The 14935-nt window shown below is 46.3% G+C and overlaps 1 protein-coding gene across 4 annotated transcripts in view; it reads left to right on the plus strand.

Moving 5' to 3' along the window:
* The window catches only part of LOC139175273 (pre-mRNA-processing factor 39-like), a 38669-nt gene that overhangs the window by 20742 nt on the left and 2992 nt on the right, over positions 1 to 14935 (plus strand). For 2 of the 4 annotated variants that reach the window (XM_070766279.1, XM_070766281.1), the window contains exons 6-13: positions 229 to 427; positions 3659 to 3766; positions 6430 to 6594; positions 8453 to 8579; positions 10408 to 10676; positions 12345 to 12529; positions 12616 to 12690; positions 14345 to 14495. In XM_070766279.1, the coding sequence (XP_070622380.1) occupies positions 229 to 427; positions 3659 to 3766; positions 6430 to 6594; positions 8453 to 8579; positions 10408 to 10676; positions 12345 to 12529; positions 12616 to 12690; positions 14345 to 14495 (1279 nt within the window). The remainder of the gene's footprint in view (positions 1 to 228; positions 428 to 3658; positions 3767 to 6429; positions 6595 to 8452; positions 8580 to 10407; positions 10677 to 12344; positions 12530 to 12615; positions 12691 to 14344; positions 14496 to 14935) is intronic. The other 2 variants (XM_070766278.1, XM_070766280.1) reach the window with 1 other exon arrangement.

The following is a 14935-nucleotide window of genomic DNA, read 5'->3' on the forward strand; positions in this document are numbered from 1 at the left end:
GATTCAGCCTTCCGTCCTTCCGAGGTGGGTAAAATGTGGACCCAGATTGTTGGGGGCAAGAGGCTGATTCTGTAAACCGCTTAGAGAGGGCTGTACACACACTATGAAGGTGTGTATAAATCTAAGTGCTACTGCTCTCGACAAGTGTCTGGGCTACGAACTGCCACGCCCAATAGGTGGTAGACAAGAGTCAACACAACGTAAAGCCTCCCTTCCTTCCGAACACAGCTTCAAGGACCACCTGACCAGCCATGCCCCTCTGGACATTCTCTCCATGGAGGAGCTGCTGTGGATGCAGAACAAATTTGCCTCTGAGGCGGGACCCAAGGCGACGGAAGGGGACACTGAGGAAGAGGCACCCCCTGGGGAAGAGGTGCCCCCGAAGACAGAGAGCAAGCCAGAGGCCCCAGAGGGGATCCAAGCACTGGTGAGTCCATGTTTTAATCATAGACTCATAGAGTTGGAAGGGACCTCCAGGGTCATCGGGTTCAACCCCCTTCTCAATGCAGGATCCATCAAACCATCCCAGAACGATGACGGTCCAGCCTCTGTTTGAAGACCTCCAGTGAAGGCGAGTCCACCACCTCCTGTGGAAAACTGTTCCACTGGTTTATCACCCTTACTGTTATAAAGTTTTTTTTCTGATATACAGTGTTCCCTCGATTTTCGCAGGTTCGAACTTCACGAAAAGTCTATACCACGGTTTTTCAAAAATATTAATTAAAAAATACTTCGCGGTTTTTTCCCCTGTACCACGGTTTTTCCCGCCCGATGACGTCATATGTCATCCCCAAACTTTCGTCCGCCTTTAATAAATTTTTTTTTTTAATAAACTGTAATAAATAAACATGGTGAGTAATAATCTAAATCAGCGGTCCCCAAACTACGGCCCAGGGGCCGGATGTGGCCCGCTGAGGCAATTTATCCGGCCCGCAGCAGCCCATGAGATTTTATCAATAGATATAATAAGCTCCCGAATCTCCTGTCTGCTGTTGAGCGAGGAGGCGGTACAGAGGCAAGGGGCGGGGAGGATAGGAGGGAGATAGAGAGAGAGGGAGAGAGAGAAAGAGTGAGAGGTACAAGGAGGGAGAGAGAAAGAGAATGAGTGAGAGAAAGAAAGAGAGAGAGAGAAAGAAAGAAAGAGAGTGGGACAGAGAAAGAAAGAGAGAGAGAAAGAGGGAGAGATAGAGAGGAAGAGAGAAAGGGGGATAGATGGAAAGAGTGAGAGAGAGAGAGAAAAGAGAAAAATGAGAAAATGATGGAGAGAAAACGAGGGAGAGGAAAATGAAACAAATGAGAGAAGGAAGAAAAGAGAGAGGGAAGAGAGAAATGCAGAGGAAGGAGGGAGGGAGGGAAGGAAGGAGAAATGGAGGGAGTTTGTTGATTTATGTTTAAATTTACTTGTTAATAAAGAAGTATAAATTACTTTATTACTTAATTATTTAATTACTTCTTTATTTTAAATATTGTATTTGTTCCCATTTTGTTTTTTACTTTAAATAAGATTTGTGCAGTGTGCATAGGGATTTGTTCATAGGTTTTTTTAATAGTCCGGCCCTCCAACAGTCTGAAGGACAGTAAACTGGCCCCCTGTGTAAAAAGTTTGGGGACCCCTGATCTAAATGGTTGCTAAGGGAATGGGAAATTGCAATTTAGGGGTTTAAAGTGTTAAGGGATGGTTATGATACTCTTCATATCCAAAAATACTGTAGTTACTTCTGCATCTCTACTTCGCGGAAATTCGACTTTCGCGGGCAGTCTCGGAACGCATCCCCCGCAAAAATTGAGGAAACAACTGTATAATCTAAATCTACTCCCTTTCAGTTTCATTCCGTTGTTTCTAGTCCTTCCGTGTGCTAATGAGAACAATGCTGATCCCCTCTGCTCTGTGACAGCCCTTCAGATATTTGTATCAAGTCTCCTCCCAGTCTTCTCCTTTGCAGACTAAACATCCCCAGATCCTTTAACCGCTCCTCATAGGACGTGGTTTCCAGACCACTCACCATCCTTGTAACTCTCCTTTGAACTTGCTCTAGTTTATCAATGTTCTTTTTAAATTGGGGCCCCCAGAACTGAACACAGTATTCCAAGTGTGGTTGTACCAAAATACTGTAGAGAGGAATTATTATTTCACGTAAGCGAGATTCAATGCTCCTCTTGATGCACCCCAGGATTGTGTTTGCCTTTTTTGCAGCGGCTTCACACTGTCGACTCCTGTTTAATCTGTGATCCACCAATACACCCAGGTCCTTCTCACCTGTGCTGCTGCTCAGACATATTCCTCCCATTCTGTATGTGCTGTTTCCATTATTTCTGCCCAGATGTAGGATCTTGCATTTCTCTCTGTTAAATGCCATTCTGTTAGTTTCAGCCCATTGTTCAAGCTTGTCTAGACCTTTTTGAATCCTGTCTCTTTCTTGTTGAGTATTAGCTTGGAGCCTTGGCTTCCTCTCTTCCCAGTATCCCAATCTAGGCTTTCCTGAACTAACCCATAGCCAGAGATATGGGAGGTGGACAATAGCAGAAATCACAAAGCCATCAGAATACAGGCAGTCTGTCAATCAATCAATCAGAAGAGAGCTGCAAGGGATCTTAGAGGTCTTGTAGTCCAACCCCCTCCTCAAGCAGGACCCTGTACCAGTGATAGAAACATAGAAGACTGACGGCAGAAAAAGACCTCATGGTCCATCTAGTCTGCCCTTATGCTATTTCCTGTATTTTATCTTACAATGGATATATGTTTATCCCAGGCATGTTTAAATTCAGTTACTGTGGATTTACCAACCACGTCTGCTGGAAGTTTGTTCCAAGGATCTACTACTCTTTCAGTAAAATAATATTTTCTCATGTTGCCTTTGATCATTCCCCCAACTAACTTCAGATTGTGTCCCCTTGTTCTTGTGTTCACTTTCCTATTAAAAACACTTCCCTCCTGAATCTTAACATATTTAACATATTTAAATATGTTTCCCTTTAACATATTTAAATGTTTAACATGTTTAAATGTTTCGATCATGTCCCCCCTTTTCCTTCTGTCCTCCAGACTATACAGATTGAGTTCATTAAGTCTTTCCTGATAGGTTTGATGCTTAAGACCTTCCACCATTCTTGTAGCCCGTCTTTGGACCCGTTCAATTTTGTGATGGCAAATCTTTTTTGGTTCGCTTATCAAGAGAGGGGTATGGGGCTGTGCTAGCATGCGTGCACGTGCCTACATCCATTCCCTCCCCGTGCCACATGTGCAGCCCCCCCTGCACATGCGCACAGGCCTTTCTGAAGCCTGGTAGGCGGAAAAAAATGCCCCACACAGGCAAACCAGAAGTTTGGGAAAACATGCTTCCGGTTTGCCGTTGTGCTGTTTTTTGCACTCCAGAGGGATCAGGGAAACTTCCTGAATCCTCCAAAATGCAAAAAAGCAGCACAACGGCAAACCAGAAGTGCGTTTTCCCAAACTTCCGGTTTGTCCATTGGGGGATTGTTTTGCCTTTGGGGCTTCGAGGAAGATTCCCTGAAGTGTCCGGAGGACGAAACGGCCTTTCTCAAACAGCACGATGGTGCGCTCGTGGGAACCGCTGGTGATCTCAAAGTCCAGGTAGTCCTGCCAGTTCCGCGAGGTTTTTTTTCGATATTCCCGATTTCACCTCTTCTTGCATTTCAGGCATTGCTGGACCCGGAGAAAATCCTGGAGCAATCCGTTTCGATCCGGCAGCAGATCTTCCTTCAGAACGAAGGCGAAGTCAGCAAGCGTTGGAATTTTGAGGAAGGGGTATGTACAAAAGGGGGCAGAAGAATTTAAGGAAATTGGGCAGGAGGAAAAGAGAAGGATGCAACTAGGGGGGGGGGGGGGGGGGAGGGAAATGCACTGAGTGGGAACCAAGGGTGTCAAACTGGGATCATCCAGCCGCCCAAGGACATCCAGAAAAGCCTTCTCTGTGGCGGCCCCTGGGAAGAGCCTTCTCTGTGGCGGCCCCGACCCTCTCGAATCAACTCCCCCCGCAGATTAGGACTGCCCCCACCCTCCTTGCCTTTCGCAAACTCCTCAAAACCCACCTTTGTCGTCAGGCATGGGGAAATTGATTCCCCTGGGCCGTTTCCGCTTTATGTATGGTCAGTATGAGACATATTATTGTTTTTTATATTAAGGGTTTTAAATTGTTTTAATGTATTTATTTATTTATTTATTTATTCGATTTGTATGCCGCCCCTCTCCGTGGACTCGGGGCAGCTAACAACAGTGATTAAAAACAGCATGTAGCAATCCAATAATAAAACAACTAAAATAAAAAATTGTATTGGATTTGTACTGTTTCTTGTTGTGAGCCGCTCCGAGTCTTCGGAGAGGGGCGGCATACAGATCTAATAAATAATAATAAATAAAAGAATGTGAAATCTCTCCAAGATGCATCTCGCATCAAAGCGGTTCCCAAAACATCACACAGCCATTGATTACTTATGATAGAAACATAGAAACATAGAAGACTGACGGCAGAAAAAGACCTCCTGGTCCATCTAGTCTGCCCTTATACTATTTCCTGTGTTTTATCTTAGGATGGATCTATGTTTATCCCAGGCATGTTTAAATTCAGTTCCTGTGGATTTATCTACCACGTCTGCTGGAAGTTTGTTCCAAGGATCTACTACTCTTTCAGTAAAATAATATTTTCTCATGTTACTTTTGATCTTTCCCCCAACTAACTTCAGATTCTGCCCCCTTGTTCTTGTGTTCACTTTCCTATTAAAAACACTTCCCTCCTGGACTTTATTTAACCCTTTAACATATTTAAATGTTTCGATCATGTCCCCCCTTTCCCTTCTGTCCTCCAGACTATACAGATTGAGTTCATGAAGTCTTTCCTGATACGTTTTATGCGTAAGACCTTCCACCATGATCTGGCCTAAGGGGGAGGGCGCCAGAAAGGATAAACCTTGTAAGCTTTGGGTGGGAATACTCAGATCTAGCCTTACTTTTGCTGCAACCAGTAATCCTTATCAGGGCAAAAGAACCCCAATTATACCTACCAACTGATGGGGACCGAGCTTTCCGAGACAATCCAAGAAAAGGATCTTGGGGTTTTGGTGGACAGCTCAATGAAGATGGCAACCCAGTGCGCAGCAGCAGTAAAAAAAATAATGCAAATTCCATGTTTGGCGTGATTAGGAAGGGAAACAAAAATAGGTCGGCAAGTGTTGTATTGCCTCTGTACAAATCGATGATGAGACCACACTGTGTACAGTTCTGGTCACTGCACCTCAAGAAGGATATAATGGAACTGGAAAAGGTGCAAAAAAGGGCAACAAGAATGATTAAGGAAATGGAGCCCCTCCCTTATGAAACCAGGTTGCAGCGCCTTGGTCTCTAAAGCCTTGGAAGACAGTGTTTAAGGGGTGACTTGATGGAAGGGTATAAAATCAAGCATGGAATAGAAAAGGTGGATAGAGAAAAATTATTTTCTCACACACAATACTAGGACGAGGGGGCCCTCTCTAAAGCTTAGCTAAGAAAGTGAGGGCAAATAAAGGGAGATATTACTTCACCCAGAGGGTCTTTGGTTTATGGAATTCCCTTCCAGAAGAGGTTGTGACAGCTGTCAGCCTGGATAGCTCCAAGGCAGGATTAGACAGATTCATGGATGCCAAGCGTATTATGGCATTGGACCAGAGTACCTCCGGAACCGCCTGCTACCGCACGAATCCCAGCGACCGATAAGGTCCCACAGAGTTGGCCTTCTCCGGGTCCCGTCAACTACACAATGTCGTTTGGCGGGCCCCAGGGGAAGAGCCTTCTCTGTGGCGGCCCCGGCCCTCTGGAACCAACTCCCCCCCCCCCGGAGATTAGAACTGCCCCCACCCTTCCTGTCTTTCGTAAACTACTCGACTCACTTATACTGCCAGGCACGGGGGAGTTGAGACACCTTTCCCCCAGGCTTTTTAATACTTTGTTTTATGTTTGGTATGAATGTGCTGTTTGGTTTTTTAAATATTGATAGGGTTTTATATGTTTTTAATATTAGATTTGTTCCACTGCTATATTGTTTTTATTACTGTTGTGAGCCGCCCCGAGTCTTCGGAGAGGGGCGGCATACAAATCTAATAAATAATAATAAATAATAATAATAATTATAGATGGTTATTGAAACGGATGTCCAAGTGCCACCTCTGTGTTGGTTGAGGCAGGCAGGATTTCCTTGGGTACCATTTATTGGGGAGGGGGGGTCAAGGGAAAGGGAGGGTTTTGCCTTCTCTTTCTTCTCAAGATCCCCATGGACAATTGGTGAGCCACTGTGGGACACAGAATGCTGGACTTGATGGGCTTTGGCCTGATTCAGCAGGACTCTTCTCAGGTTCTTATGTTCTTATTGATTCTTGAGTTGAGGTGGCTTGTCTAAGCTTCTCTGTGCTAACCGTAGCCCTGTCCCATTTCCCCCTAAGATCAAGAGGCCCTACTTCCACGTGAAGCCGCTGGAGCGAGCACAACTGCGGAACTGGCGGGACTACCTGGACTTTGAGATCACCAGCGGTTCGCACGAGCGCACCATCGTGCTGTTTGAGCGCTGCGTCATTGCTTGCGCCCTCTACGAGGAGTTCTGGATTAAGGTCAGCTAGGCTAAGAGGGTCTCTTGTCTTCTCTCCCTGCTCCGTGCGTGACAGAATAACCGATGTTTTGATCTAGGTTTCCTGAGAAATCATAAAACACAAACGGAGTCCCAGAAAAAAAACCCTCTTTTTTATTCAACAGCTGGGAATTAGTCTGACAGAAGTCTTTCGCAAGAAGGATGGTATCGCCAACTTTTTTCTCTCTTGACATACTGCCAGAGGCCTACTGTATTTTTTGGAGTATAAGACATACCGGACTATAAGACGCACCCTAGTTTTGGGGGAGAAAAATAGGGTGTCCAGCAAACCTGGAAGAGAGGGAAATCAGGGATTTATCAGGGAAATCAGTGGTTTGGGAAATATCAGGGATTGATCAGGGAAATCATGAAAAAAACTGAATAAATCAGGGGAAAAACAAACTGTATTAAAATTAGATTATCTCAGGGACCGCCTTCTGCTGCACGAATCCCAGCGACCAGTTAGTCCCACAGAGTGGGCCTTCTCCGGATCCCGTCAACTAAACAATGTCATTTGGCGGGACCCAGGGGAGAAGCCTTCCCTGTGGCGGCCCCGGCCCTCTGGAACCAACTCCCCCCAGAAATTAGAATTGCCCCCACCCTCCTCGCCTTTCGTAAGCTTCTTAAAACCCACCTTTGCCATCAGGCATGGGGGAATTGAAATATTCTTTCCCCCCTAGGCCTTTACAATTTATGCATGGTATGTCTGTATGTATGTTTGGTTTTATAATAAGGGTTTTTTAGTTGTTTTAGTATTGGATTGTTACATGCTGTTTTTATCACTGTTGTTAGCCGCCCTGAGTCGACGGAGAGGGGCGGCATACAAATCCAATAAATAAATAAATTAAATTAAATGTTTAGAAGTCGGGGGGAAATCATGTAAAAAAAACCAAACCGCGCTGCCTGGCAGTTAAGCAAAAATGAGCATAACTGTGGCAACAACTTGCTTCCTCAGCTACTGATATTTCTTCACGGCTTAGCCGTTTGGTATGATTGTCATCTATGACTATGGCTTAACTAGATCGCAAGTTACAGGGAAATGTCAGGGAATTTCCAAATGCTTTCCCCCCTGGACACCCTGGTTAGTCAAGTTTGGAAAACTGGCTCAGAACAAAGGGCAACTTTAAGACGTGTGGACTTCAACTCCCAGGATTCCCTAAACCAGCACGGCTGGCTGGAAGTTGTAGCCCACCTATCTTCCAGCTTGAGAAGCACTGCTCTAAGGTCAGGTTGAGTAGATCAGTGATTTTCAACCTTTTTTGAGCCGCGGCACATTTTTTACATTTACGAAACCCTGGGGCACATTGAGCGGGGGGGGGGGGGGCGGCTAAAAAAAGTTTGGACAAAAAAAATTATCTCTCTCTTCTTCCCCTTCGCTCTATTTCTTTCTCTCTCCCTCTTTCTCTCCCTTCCTTCCTCTTTGTTTCTCTCTCTCTCCATCCCTCTTTCTTTCTCTTCCTTCCTTCCTCTTTTTTGCTCTTTCTCTCTCCTTCCCTACGTCCCACTATGTCTTTCTCTCTCTCTCCTTCCCTCCCTCTCTTTCTCTCTCTTGCTTTCTTTCTCTTTTTCTCTCTCTTGCTTTCTCTTGTTCTCTCTCTCTTGCTTTCTTTCTCTCTCTCTTGCTTTCTTTCTCTCTTGCTTTCTCTCTCTTGCTTTTCTTTCTCTCTCTCTTTCTTTCTTTCTCTCTGAGCTTCGCGGCACACCTGACCATGTCTCGCGGCACACTGGTTGAAAAACACTGGAGTAGATGTTACTCTTTGAAGCATCCATCTTTCTCTTTGCGACTCTAAAACCACTTTTTTTCTGACATTTCCCCATTTTTTCTCCTTTCCTCAATTTAGTATATCAGGTACGTGGAGAACCACAGCATAGCTGGGGCCAGGAGCGTTTTCCAGCGGGCGTGCTGTTACCACCTGCCTCGTAAGCCCAACATTCACCTCTTGTGGGCGGCCTTTGAGGAGAAACAAGGTGAGGAATGAGCAAAGTCGGTGGATTCATTTAGCAACCCTGGTTTAGTCACAAAAGCTCTTGTCATTCTAATTACATCAGCGATCCCCAATCTTTGTCGTTTCGTGGCCCGTGGTGTTGTGTGTATGTTTAGAGTGAAAGGGACAGATAGTACTCAACATGTAACAGTTTGTGGCTGTTTGAAGTTACAGCACTAGAAAAGTGATTCATGACTATTTTTCACACTTACAACCGCTGTAGCCATCCCCTTGGTCACGTGATCTGTTGTACATACTCCTGGTCAGTTGGAAGATGATGATGAACTTGAGGACTCTGATACAGATGGTGTTTATGAAGTGGTGGGCCCGGGGTTACAGGTAGTAGAACAGGTGGGAGGCCAGCCGCAGAATGTTGCTATGAGTCCAGAATCTAGCGAGGAAGAATCAGACGTTCGCTGGGTCGATCCTAAATTCAGAAACGTAAGGAACAGGTGTTGGAAGAAGATATTAAGGGGAGGAATGGGTTAAATGCTGGAGTGATGTATTTGGTACGTCAGGGGGTCAGTGGGGAAGAAGGGTGGAGTTTCAATGTTGTAGAACAAAAATGGAAGGTGTTCCCGTTCAGCTCCCAAGCAAGCAAAGCAAGCAAACTCATTCTGTTTTATTTTCTAGTCATTTCTGCTATTTTTGAATCATGCTGTGAGTACATAAATCTTGGTGAACGGAGGAGGCTGGGAGGAATGCAAAAGGAATGTAATTAGGAGAGATAACAGGAGACCAAGAAATGTGCTAGTATGAAGTGTATTTTGAATACTGAAGGAAGAGAATAAAGATGGAGTTTCTTTGTTTATGAAATACTGCATTTAGTAAAAGTTATTTGTAATAGCTAAAATTCTACCAGAAACCAGAACATGATCGAAATTCAGTCGCTCATATTTACGATGGATGCCAAGTCTCTGAATCACATAATGCCTTTTTGCGACCTTCTGATGAGCGAAGTCAATGGGGGAAGCCAGTTTCACTTAACAAGCGTGTTACTCACTTAATGACCGCAGTGATTTGCTTAACAGCTGTGTCATAAGGAGGTCATAAAACGGAGGCAAAACTCATTGAATAAATGTCTCCCGTAGCAACAGCCGTTTTGGGGTCAGTTGTGTTTGTTAGCAGAGGACTGCCTATCCTGGAGATTGTTGTGGCCCGCCAGCAGCCCGTACAGCCGCTGGCACCTGAGTCGGACAAGGGGGGAGGATGCCGAGGACTTAGTGCCAGAGGCAGAGGTTCAGCCAGGGCCTTCAGAACTCCCACCAACTCTTTGCAGTAACGAGGAAGAAGAGGTTTCTCTTCTTCTTGATGCACGAGTATGCGGAGCTGCCAAGAGACAGGAATGGTTACTTGAGAGGAGGTCTCCTCGGGAGTAAGACTTAGGGCAAATTAGCCACTCCCCTAGTCTACTTAAGAACAGTAGAGGCAGCTGAAAGGCTGCAGGAAACAACAGTTTAGACTCACGTATCTGTCTTGAGTGTCTTGTGAACTCCCTGTTTCTCTGCTTCAGATTCTTTATCAAGGAAGACTCCTGGGCATTTTGCCAAGCCCTTGGGCATTACGTGAGATAACAAGAACTAATTGCATTGCTTTGAGTTAAGACTGAACTTACCCCAGCTGCTAATGAAGATGAATTAACAGCTGACTTCCTGCAAGAAAGGATTGCTTTTTTATTTGTGCGTGTGTCTCCACTGCTAAGCCAGTTAGTAGCAGTGGTTCATTGATTAAACTAAGTTCGTTAAAACAGTGTTTTTTATACGTTCGTAAATGGGGACAGAACAGTGACTTCCTTCCATCTGTTCCCGCAGGAGAGGTGGAGGAAGCCCGGCGTATCTTGAAGACCTTCGAGGACTACGTGCCCGGCTTGGTCATGGTGCGTTTGCGGCGGGTGAGCCTGGAACGTCGGCTGGGGAACATGGACATGGCGGAGGCCCTCCTGATGGAAGCCATACGGGATAACGAGGGGATGCCCATCTCCTCCTTCTACTCCGTCAAGCTGGCTCGGCAAGTCCTCAAAGTGCAGAAGAATTTGGCCAAAGCACGGAAGATTCTCCTCGATGCCTTGGAGAAAGACCCGGTAAAAAAGACACAACCCAAGTCCATGTGTGAGCAGTCCTCAAGTTATGCCCATTTGTTTTAATGACCGTTCCAATGTTAACAACGGCCCTGAACAAAGCTATTTGCAGCCGTTTTTTACATTTACAACTGTTTGCATCCTCTTCCCCCCCCCCCCCAATCATTGGATCAATTTTTCAGGGGCTTGTCAACCAATTCATATTTAATGACCTTTTCAGCTCACTTATCTGCAGTCGGTTAATTATTGTTATGATTTTAGGCAGTGTGGTTCTTTATGCTAGAGCAGTGATGGGGAATTTTTTTCCTTGGGTGCCGAAAGAACGTGCGTGCGTGCCCACACCCATATCGCACATGTGTGAGTGCCCACACCCATAATTCAATGCCTGGGGAGGCCGAAAACAGCTTTCCTCACTTCCCAGAGGTCCTCTGGAGGCTGGAAATGGCCAGTTTCCCAACTTCTGATGGGCCCAGTAGGCTCATGTTTTCCCCTCCCCAGGTTCCAAAGGCTTCCCTGGAGCCGGGGGAGAGTAAAAACGCCCTCACCCATCCCTCAGGAGGCTCTCTGGAAGCCAAAAACACCCTCCCAGTTGCCTTATATCAGCTCCAGCACACATGCGCACACCGGCTAGCTGATTTTCGGCCTTCTTTTTGGCTGTTTTCACGGAGGGGAATTCTGGGAGTTGAAGCCCACCCACCTTAAAGCAAAATGGCTGGGGAATTCTGGGATTTGCAGTCTGTATATCTTGTATATTTATTTATTTATTCATTCATTTGTCCAATACACAATACATATGGAAGAGAATAGACATGAAGTAATATATATAAAGATAATATGTAAAAATAGAGGAGAAGATATATGAAAGGAAGAAAATATATATAATTTATGAGATAAAGGAAAGACAATTGGACAGGGGACGAAAGGCACACTAGTGCACTTATGTACGCCCCTTACTGACCTCTTAGGAACCTGGAGAGGTCAATCGTGGATAGTCTAAGGGAGAAATGTTGGGGGTTAGGGGTTGACACAATTGAGTCCGGTAATGAGTTCCACGCTTCGACAACTCGATTGTTAAAGTCATATTTTTTACAGTCAAGTTTGGAGCGGTTAATATTAAGTTTGAATCTGTTGTGTGCTCTTGTGTTGTTGCGGTTGAAGCTGAAGTAGTCATTGACAGGTAGGACGTTGCAGCATATGATCTTGTGGGCAATACTTAAATCGTGTTTTAAGCGCTGTAGTTCTAAGCTTTCTAGTCCCAGGATTGTTAGTCTATTTTCATAGGATATTCTGTTTCGAGTGGAGGAGTGAAGGGCTCTTCTGGTGAAATATCTTTGGACGTTTTCAAGGGTGTTGATGACCGAGATGTGGCTGCTGGAATCCTGGGAATTGAAGCCCAGCCATCTGAAAGCATTGCTGCCTGGGGAATTCTGGGAGTTGAAGTCCACCACCCCTTAAAGCAAGATGGCTGAGGAATCCTGGGAATTGTAGTCCATATATCGTATAGCATGCTGGCTGGGAGATTCTGGGAGTTGGAGTCCACCCATCTCCCAATGGCCAGGGTTCAGAAATCCTGGTTTGGATGATTACTTGGATCTTCCCTTTGCTCTTCTGAATTGTCTCTTCCTCTCTCCCCCCTCTAAAATGCCACGGACGGATTCGCTTTGGATGCAGGACAACGCCAAGCTCTACGCGAACCTCTTGGAGATGGAATTCAGTGCTGACGTCCGGCAGAACGAAGGCAACACCATGAGCAGTTTCGACCGAGCCTTGTTGAGCGGGCTGCCCCTTGAGACCAAGATCATCTTCTCCCAGCGCAGGGTGGAGTTCCTGGAGGATTTTGGGTCGAGCGTAAACAGGTAATTGGGGGAGGAAGCCCTAAGCACGCTCTCTTCGAAGGGCCTCCCGTGCCCCAGATTCACCCCTCTCCCTTCTGACCTCCCAGCCTGCTGATGTGCTACGAAGAGCACCAGAAACTCCTGAACCAGCAGATACTGAGGAAGAGGCTTCTGGAAAATGGGTAAGGATACTTCCCTTCCTGCCTCTCTGTCCTCCTTTCCCTCTCTGTTTGGTAGGAGCCTCCCGAAAATTCACGGGTACAAATTTCAGACACAGACACGTTTGAAAATTAAAAACAATGTCCTTTATTACAAAATTCAAAAGAAACAAAGCACCCTTTTTGTATTGCAAAGAGCACTCGTCCCAAAACAACCTTATCAGCTGTACAAGTCCCTTAATCAGTCCTTAAGTACTTAGCTAGTAGCTGTGAGGAAACGTCACAGCCCTCCCTCCTTCTTCCCACGAAGGGAAACACACACACACTTTACTCTGCTTTGGTGTCCAAGGCGTGAAAAATCCACAAAGTTCAGACACAGCGAGACACGATCCTGAAGAACTGCGATCAGATAATCTTCCACAAGGGCCAAACCAGCACGCTACTATTTATAGCAGCAGCCCTAATTACTGGAGCCCCACCCCAAACACAGGTGGCCTCTCTTATCTCCTGTAATATGTCCTCAATTGGTCTCTTCGATGCATAATTCTGCGCCTGCGTAGGTCTAACACTTCTTCATCCGAATCGACCGAAGATAATGGTGATTGGCTTCCTGGGATGTGTGCCAAGCCCCCCTCTTCCAAGTCACCCCCACCTTCTTCATCCGAGGAAACTGCACTCCCTGACTCTGCCGGCAACAAAACAGGCCTAGGACATGTTGACGTTTCCCCTGCCTCCATCTCCACATTCCCTTGGGCAGGAGCTGGGCCAGAGCCAACCACAACAATAGATGGATGGATGGATGGATGGATGATGAGATGGATGGATGGATGATCTCTGGCAGGCCTGGGATAGGGGTCTATCCTCTATCCTGGTGCTTCTTGACCTCTCAACGGCTTTCGATACCATCGACCATGTTATCCTCCTGCGCTGACTGGAGGGGTTGGGAGTGGGAGGCACTGTTTTACGGAGGTTCTCCTCCTACCTCTCCGGTTGCTCGCAGTCAGTGTTAGTGGGGGGCCATAGGTTGGCCCCTAGGTTCCTCCCTTATGGAGTTTCTCAGGGGTCAGTCCTCTCACCCCTGCTGTTTAATATCTACACGAAACTGCTAGGTGAGATCATCCAATGACATGGGATGTGTTGTCATCAGTACGCTGATGACACCCAGTTGTACATCTCCACCCCCGTGTCTACTCGGTGAAGCAGTGGAAATGATGTGCCGGTGCTTGGAGGCTGTTAGGGTCTGGATGGGCGCCAACAGGCTCAAACCTAACCCCGACAAGATGGAGTGGCTGTGGGTTTTACCTTCCAAGGAGAATCCCATTTGTCCATCCATTACCCTGGTGTGGGGAGGAATTATTGGCCAAAGGGTAGGGGGGTAAAAAGGTGTGTCTTATATTCCGAAAAATACGGTAAGCAACAAAACAAACCAATTCACAATCAGCCCAGCACGGACCCCCAAATTGGGTTCCAGTAGCATCCTGAGCCTGCACCTGTTAGTCTCCCAAAAGGCTAGCAGAGGTTTCCTAGTTGGGGGTGTTTGGGGTTCTGCTATGGGGCAGATCCCACAACAGAGTCTGAAAGCTGCAATCCCCATGAATGCCTTGGTGGTGGTTGCAACGGAGCCAAAAGTGACCAGCTGACAATCAAACTTTTTTTTTTCTTTTTTGGAATTCCCAAGCAGTGCTGATGAAGCCGATGAGAAAAGGTTGAGACTTGAAGATGCAGCCATGGGGGGTGGCAGCGTCGCCATGGCGACGACGGGCATCACGCCCTTGATGGCAACGGATACCAGCTCAGCGGGCACATACAACTATAGCACGTGGTACCAGGTGAGTTGCCCAAAGCAGTTGGCATCAGATTGCGAAGCATCCATCCCCTGGCGATCTTGGGGACTACAATTCCCAGAAAGCATAGCCGACATATTGGGAGGGTATGTTAGGCCCTGCCGTACCAGGAGATTTCGGGGCTTCGGTTGCAGGAAATCCAAATATACGACAACCCAACCCCATGTCTGCGCAACCCACACAGATTTAACTTGTAATTTGTTTTGCTCCTGGAGCTGTTTTATTCCCTTTTGCTTGCATGTTGCTCTTTTGATTGACTTTTCTTTTTACAAGATCGGGTTTTTTCCAGTTGTTTAGGAGTCTAGTGGCCCAATTCAGGAAACTCAATTTTGCAGCAATTCTTCTCAGCCCCAAGAAGCTTCAGAGAACTGTTTCTTTCTTTGTCTCTCTCCCTCTCTCTCTTTCTCTCATTTTCTGTCTCTCCC

This window comes from Erythrolamprus reginae, chromosome 13, assembly GCF_031021105.1.
Source record: "Erythrolamprus reginae isolate rEryReg1 chromosome 13, rEryReg1.hap1, whole genome shotgun sequence".
Lineage (NCBI taxonomy): Eukaryota > Metazoa > Chordata > Lepidosauria > Squamata > Dipsadidae > Erythrolamprus > Erythrolamprus reginae.